This window comes from Cydia pomonella, unplaced genomic scaffold, assembly GCF_033807575.1.
Source record: "Cydia pomonella isolate Wapato2018A unplaced genomic scaffold, ilCydPomo1 PGA_scaffold_162, whole genome shotgun sequence".
In the NCBI taxonomy this organism is placed as follows: Eukaryota; Metazoa; Arthropoda; class Insecta; order Lepidoptera; family Tortricidae; genus Cydia; species Cydia pomonella.
Genome location: NW_026907804.1, coordinates 136,531 through 144,758, shown reverse-complemented (window position 1 = coordinate 144,758; position 8,228 = coordinate 136,531). Strand labels below are relative to the sequence as shown.

Below are 8,228 nucleotides of genomic sequence, written 5' to 3'. Positions count from 1 at the left end.
CTGTTCAAATGGACGACTTTTACTGTTGCTCAAACAATATGATATCAAATTTGACGTTATCGGTTTTTTTTGTACTCTATTTTGAGTTTTGACAGCAGTTTGAAGTTTCACTCGTCAAAATTCATTATTTCTAAATAGGGCTTAAATATGTCCTTAGCTAAAATATTTTCCGTAACTACGCGAGGTAATAACAGTGTTTGATTCAATCTATCATTAATATTCTTCCCCGAAAGCGCCTTTTCGATATTTTTGCATTAATATATCGATTACGCAACTGTGTTGTTTATAACCTCTTCTGCGTATTTACTATTGAAAAATTCTATTAATATACCGAAATTGCGGCGTGATTTCATATATTATACACTACTTACATTAGGCTCTTGAGTTTATCATTCCTACTTGGCCACAATTCGGTAATAAAACTAACTTATTGCTTGCCCTTTTAAATTGACCAAGTATAGAAAATGAGTGTGTTGTAGTGCGCGCTTGCGGCGCACTGAGCCGCGCGTACAGCGCGCCGGCGGGCAAGGCGGCAGGCGAGTACCCGCTGCAGGAGAAAGGCTACATGTACGTGAACGCCGAGCCGCAGGACATGTCGTTCAAGGCGCTGTCCGACAAGGCTGCACAGACCATGTTCTGGACGGAGCTCGCCAGAGGCTTCGCTGTCACCTTGGCTCATATATTTAAGGTATGTTTAAAAGCTATACTTTGGTGCAATTATTTAGTGAAATCTGTGAAAATGTATATTTTTTCAAAACAGCTGTCTTATGCAAAGGTTTGAGATATTATTATGTGTATAACTGTAAGCCTAAGGAAATCTAAACGTGTGTGTAACCAGTATGAAATAGAAAGATTTACTCCCTATAATGTCTACATTTGTTGGCTATAGTTGCTTTGCTTTAATATTAATTTCTCATTTAATGACGAAAACTCAATGGACCATATTTTAAAAGGAGAAGAGAAGAAGTATAGCATCAAAGAACGCCCAATCCCTTGAGTGTTGCTATATAGAGCTTACACTATAGTTTATTTTTACAATGCTCTTTTACATATGTGACATAGTATAAAAAAAAAGATATAATTGCTTGATTTATAGTATGCTTGCAAAATGACTTTTTGCGTATACATTAATATAACAATAACAGCCTATACCTATACCCAACTAGGGTTTCCTATACAAGAAAATAATGATTAAACAAATCAATAGTGCATTAAACAATTATGTGATGGGAAACAAATTGCTATATAAATAAATAAAAACAATAACAGCCCCCTCTTTTTCCATCAGGGGTTATTATTATTATTATTAAAGCTTTTTTCCACTTAACAAGTTTGGCAATGTATTTCTAATTTACAACTATTTCTTCCATCTTTGTTATGTGGCCCCTCTGAGGGTAAAAGCCTCCTCCATTCCTTTCCACCTTCCTCTGTCCTTTGCCATATGCATCCAACATTTTCCTGCTGTGGTTATTATATCATCGGCCCATCTTTTCTTTGTCTTCCCCATTTTCTTTTGCCTGTTGGGCCCGGCCATTTAGTTATTTGGTAAGTCCATCTCCTGTCTTCGTATCTTGACAAGTGCCGGGCCCAGTTCCACTTCTGTTTTAAACATTCCATCAGGGGTTAAAAACATAGAAGGAATAAAGTGGTATGAAATGGTCTCATCTCAGCATGTTTCTGGAGAGTTCCAGTGCTGATCCTCCAAGAGACCAAGCCACTATGCTGGATTAGATACATTTCGTTGGGTGTGTTCATCAGATCATAGTTCGTTCTCTATAGTGCGAGTGTGCATGATGATGAAATGGCCTATTGTATACAAGTGACTAAAAGTACAAATATTGTATTGCTACTATGCCAGATGATATTCTGAACTATATGATGTATTAACTGTCATGGAGGAAAACGTAAAACAACCACAATGCTTGAATTGAAATAGAAGGCATGGCTGGTAAAACTAAAACATGGACCAGATTAGTGCAAAATAAGGAAGAGTGGAGAAGATTGGGGGAGGCCTTTGCCCAAAGGCACACAGAATCGGTTATCGTAGATTAAGAAAAACTATAGATACTTATGTTAAACCTGCCACCTCTCTTATATCGTCTTTCTTCCCATCTTTGTCGTCAAGAATGTCATCAGAAATGGTTATAGATAAAAAATGTTTCCAGGAACCTGCAACCATTAACTACCCATTCGAGAAGGGGCCACTGTCCCCGCGGTTCAGAGGGGAACACGCGCTGCGCCGCTACCCCTCCGGCGAGGAGCGCTGCATAGCTTGCAAGCTGTGCGAAGCTATCTGCCCCGCGCAGGTTAGTCACTACAGTACGTTTCAGAATGAAGCCATTCGAGACATCAAACAGAAGGCTTTTCCTACTTGGCCTCTTTATTAATGAACGTATTCATAAGGCCTTGTGCACAAATCACGCGAGGTTCGATAGTGGGGAGGGGGGGGGGACGTTATAAGGAAACCTCACGTGTATTTTTCTATAGTGAACGAAACTAAGAAATAATATCTACTTACTACATACTTTTTCTCGGTTTCGGTAAACATAAATCTTTACTTGGCACTTCAATAGCGAGTATAAACAAGATTTGCTGTATACAATACTATTTATCTTAAAATTAAGTCAAGTGAAAACATATAATAAAAATACACGTGAGGTTATGGGGGCGGAGGGGGGGGGGGGGGGATAGCCAAGAACCTCACCAAATATCAAAGGGGGAGGAGGGGTCAAAAAAGTAGCCGAAAAAACCTCGCGTGATTTGTGTACAAGCCCTAATGTGTCCATGGAATTTTACAGATAGCACAACAGTTCCAGTCCTTGTTTGGTCTTTGAACAAATTGGTTATTAGTTAATTAAAATCACTAGAAAAAACTGACTTCCACTATGTAGTTATTGCAAAGTTACAAAGCAGTGTGACCCGCAGGCCATCACGATCGAGGCGGAGGAGCGCGCCGACGGCTCGCGCCGCACCACGCGGTACGACATCGACATGACCAAGTGCATCTACTGCGGCTTCTGCCAGGTTACACGTCTACCTTATACTCCTTATACCTCATCATTCATTTAAATTTTCTGAATTTTTGGCTAAAATATCGGCATGTCCAGGGATCGGCCCTGGATCTTTGACTGATAAAGAGCTGAAAAGAAATTTTGTCTTCCTCTCAAGAGGTTCTAAGTATGAGCCTGACATTATTTATCTTAATCTTCATTTTAGCGTGAAATAAACAAGCTGATAATTATGTAATAGTAGCTCTGCGAGCTGTAGACTTTGCCATTAATTAATATAAAGCCTGCTAGCAAATTTCATGAAAATCGGTATAAAAATGCATACTGCAGAGAATAGTCAGATAGCATTTTTGTCAAAGTTGAAACACTCTCTCGATACACATATAAGAAAATTTGAGAAAAATAACCAATGTACATGAAATGAGAGTAATAACGTGGTCTTACAGGAGGCGTGCCCGGTGGACGCCATCGTGGAGGGCCCGAACTTCGAGTTCTCGACGGAGACGCACGAGGAGCTGCTCTACAACAAGGAGAAGCTGCTGCTCAACGGCGACAAGTGGGAGGCCGAGATCGCCTCCAACATCCGCGCCGACCATCTCTACCGCTAAACTGTCAACATCCGCGCCGACCATCTCTACCGCTGAACTGTCAACATCCGCGCCGACCATCTCTACCGCTGAACTGTCAACATCCGCGCCGACCATCTCTACCGCTGAACTGTCAACATCCGCGCCGACCATCTCTACCGCTGAACTGTCAACATCCGCGCCGACCATCTCTACCGCTGAACTGTCAACATCCGCGCCGACCATCTCTACCGCTGAACTGTCAACATCCGCGCCGACCATCTCTACCGCTGAACTGTCAAGTGCCCACCTATCTCGCATAGCTTTAGGAGCCGACTTGCACTGAGCTCTTGAAGATATTCTTCGGTTTAAAGACATGTTTTATCGTACATGAAATGTATTTGGGTATTTCCAAAAGGAAAAAGCAATACAAGTGAAAGAAACTTCTAAAAAGAAACCTTTATTAGCTTATTACTTTACGTGATTTTCGGGATTACCCAATTTCCAAAGGTACGCGAATACCCTTTAGTGGTAAAGTCAGCCTTTAGTTAGTTAAAATAATGTTCAATTTCATCTAGCCGGTGGTACAAGTGTTTCACTAGCTGTAGAAATGATCCATGTGACAGCTGTAAGTAATAAATGTAAATATTTGAGCTCGGCGCAAAATAGCTCTTAAATATAGAAATATTAAGTTATTCTTTTGTGATAATAAATCAATATCTCAGTTATCACTTTTCTTTTACTGATATTCTCAAATACTGTTTTTCTTGGGGGTATATAATTATGTACATTTTACGTCGTACAGACAAACTTTTTCTAATACTTTCATTGGTAGGATACTAAGGGCCAGTTGCACCAAACCACCTGCTAACGTAAGCACAGTTCGCTAAATTTTAACGCTTACGTGGGGGTCTTAACGATTGCTAAATAAAATGCGTTGCACCAACTATAAAATAACAGAATGTCGTCGCTAATCGTGTGGCCATACCATGAACGCATTCCTACCAAAAATTTTATGGTAGAATTTTTTTTTCATATAGCAACCCAGTCATAAATGTCAAAGTTGTCAAATTTTTCAACAACGAGAAAACTTTTGTAGGCGCGAACTAGTTTCTTTTCAGGTTTTAGATCTAAATATTACACAATTTATGCCATGCCAATCTTGATTATATTAAAAACAATGTATCTTCATGGCACTTTAAAGTGAAACAGATGAATAATCATTCAGTGGCCAAGTGCTTTCCAAGCTGCAAAGCCGAATCAAACAAGGACCTGCATTGCCTGGTAAGTTATCTTATTAGTTTAATACGTATCCCTAACTACTTTCAGAGCCCTAAGTACAAGGAATTACCTACGCTACCTACGACTATGACCCAAATACCGACAGTTGGGGCAACATTTCCAATTACATATATTGTTGACACAATAATACATAACTGTTAGTTCTGTTAGTAGCAGATATTCAAGTTATTTTTGTACTTTAATTTAAACGTGCTTGATCTAAGCATTTTCTTTTTGCCAATGGTTGAAACGGATCACAATATATTTTTATGCATAATAATTTCATGTTACTTTCTTTTCAGGTTTGATATACACCATTTGATATGGAATACAAGATGAAAGTTACACACAAGTGAATCGATTCAAGAAATCAAAGAATCATACACTAGATTAGCTGAAAAACTTGTTGCGAAAAATAAAGTATTATAAATAGTATCTGAATTTCATTTTCGATAATAAAATATATTTTTAGTTATCTTATCTTACTTTATTTTCTATCTTACACTAAATCTTTTTTAGGTAGTGAGTAATGGAGGTAAAAGGTTATCCGGAGAGAAATCAACAACTCATTGACATATAATATATTATTTCACAATTATATTTAAGTGCCTGCTTATTATATTTTCTGTCAGACTGGTGACTTCACTTGATTATTTCAACTATTATTTATTTTTTTCTTTATTGGGGTGATCATGATATAAATCATTTATGAAACATGCATGGGCTGTTAAAAAACTGGTATGGGGAAAACAAATAAAATCAATTTGAGGGCCTTTTATTATAACTGAATTTAGAGCTATTTAGGTATGTTAGGTTTTAAATGATGATTTATAGGGACTGGTAGGTTGATATGTAGTCAGTTTAAAAATAATGGGTTTACACATTCTCTAAAGTATGTTGTAATGCTCTTTTGCAAATTAAGACCTATGAATTATATTTTTAATTTACTGTTATGTTATTTCCAATACATGGCTAAGGTTACATACAATTGTTACATAGTAATTTATTTATATGCGATTTCACTGTATGACTGGTTGAACACAAGTAAAATTCAGGTGACAGAAGGGAGGCAATATTATATTTTATCTAACCCAGGTATTGGCTGTTATATTTATAAATGTTATCCAGTATGAAAGGAAACAATTAAGATGGTCAGCTCTTTATCATTTGTCACCATGCCTGTCACGTTCTAACAAGTATGTAAGCACAAAAGTGACAGGCATAGTGACAAGTGATAAAAATGGAACCATGCTGCCACCGCAGGTTATACCTATTACTCAATTGTTCTCATGTATATTCGATATTTCCAGAAGAATTACTTTATTAGGCTCGGAGGCCACTAATGTCTAGACACAGTAAGAGATCCTTTGGTGTATTATCAAGGTATGTCAGGGCATGCTGAGGCATCCCTCACACAAACAAATGCTAAGAACATCTGGCATGTCTAAGACACTGTGGTCAACCTGAAAATTCCAGAGGGATACCTTGACATTCACAAGCAGAGCTCAATGAGTAGGGATGCCTCGGCAATATGCTAAAGGACGCCCTGCCATGTCATGTCGCTAACGGGTGCGGGTTGAAGATAAGAGATACCCAGGCAGCCCACACTCAAAATAAATGTAGATTTTTGGAGCTGTTAATTGTTAAATCTAATTGTAACTTTGTATTCTAATAAATATTAATTTAAATATAAATATCACCATAAAGAAAACTATTTTTAGTTCATTACTTGCTAAGTTGTTGTTTCTAGGGTTAATGAATAAGATATGTTGTAAAAGCAAATAAAACACAAGCAAGTATGTATGAATTGAAGTATTATAATCAGTTTTACATTAGGTACACATTTTGCCCACTTATATATAACCTATTATGCCGACTGGTCTGGAATTGTCCAATACATTTTCTTCACACTAAAATACTTGATTTAATATGTAGCATCTTGTTTTATGTGCGTTTATAGTTATAAATATAGTTCACTTCTGTTGTGAGTTACGATTTTCAGAGGTCGACTTTGTATAGGTATGTTTATAGTTGTCATCTCGCTGTTTTCGAATATCATAGTTAGTTCACCAGTATTTCCAAGGGATATAACATTTTTATCTTGATTCCAATAAACAGAGAGCGTTTTAAATTGATTTTAATGACCAGTCTGTCGATAAATTGTGTTCATTACATGCCGTCGAGTTTCACTTTATGGGACGTATTTGTTAACCTGTGATAGCATCAATCTGGTCTTATCCTCAACTTAAACTCATTCTGCACTCGATTTCAATTTAAAACACACCTTTTCTTTAAATATCCAGTACAAATTAATGTATTTTATGAAACACAAGTCGTCTCGCAACTAAAACGACATTTAAAACCATTATGTGAACTGTCACACGTTTTTGCGTTTAGATATTTCCACCTTTTTATTGTTATAAATATATTTTGAATAATTTACATTACTTTTTTACTCAAATTATTGAATAATCAAACATAAATTCGTGAAATACGGACAATTTCCAAAAAGCGCCGCCATATTTATCGAACGACTTTGCTGTTAACCAGTGCTCTGCCACCGGTTAAGGGCAGCGTAACTTTTTAACGGACACATAGCGTGGTGCAACCCAAATATGCAGTTAGCATTCGCTAGCGCCATATTTACACATGATCAGTACATCAAATGGGCATGGTGCAACTGGCCCTAAGATAGCATAAGAAAAAAAAAGTACTTAAGATGAAAATAATTTATTCTATTATTTGATTTAATAAATTTAATTGACATAAAACATAACTAATTAATGAGGTAATTATTAGTAAATAGCTGGGTCCACACAGAGCGAGCGAGCGAACACGTACGTGCGAGGCAATTTTCCTCACGCACAAACCGGCCAGTGTAGACGTGCCTCGGCCGAGGCGGCGCGCTCGGCCGAGGCACGTACGTGCTCGCTCGCTCGCTCTGTGTGGACCCGGCTATTATAAACATATACAACAAAAACATTTGCAAATACTTCTATTTATTTTAAATGTTATTTATAGTTTATTAACAAATGTGCCATTTTCACAACACACAAGTTTTGGTCAACAATTTATCAATAAAGCAATATTTAATTATCACTACTCAGTCCATGGCTTAAAATACTTGTAAATTAATTAATGCTATAGTTCGTTATTACAAAACGTTTTAAAAAGATGTTTATATTACTCATGAAAGCAAAAGAATGTAAAAGATCGTATATGATTTATAATTGTTACATATTTGACTTATTTTTCTAATGGTAAAAAAACGAATTATATGTAACGTTGTATAAAATAAGCAGCGCAGTGATACAGTAAAAGTTGATATTAGAAATGGTATTGTGGCTCTGCTTTCACGAGTATTGCTAGCGTT

The 8,228-nt window shown here is 37.0% G+C and overlaps 1 protein-coding gene across 1 annotated transcript; it reads left to right on the top strand.

The window, feature by feature from the left end:
* The first annotated feature begins 60 nt into the window (after nucleotides 1-60).
* Nucleotides 61-4,302, top strand: LOC133533411 (NADH-ubiquinone oxidoreductase subunit 8-like). Its single transcript, XM_061872385.1, has 5 exons — nucleotides 61-184; nucleotides 480-688; nucleotides 2,166-2,306; nucleotides 2,926-3,024; nucleotides 3,455-4,302. Exons 1-5 carry the CDS (start codon nucleotides 148-150, stop codon nucleotides 3,614-3,616), a joined length of 648 nt encoding a protein of 215 aa, XP_061728369.1. The 5' UTR covers nucleotides 61-147; the 3' UTR covers nucleotides 3,617-4,302.
* Nucleotides 4,303-8,228: the final 3,926 nt, after the last annotated feature.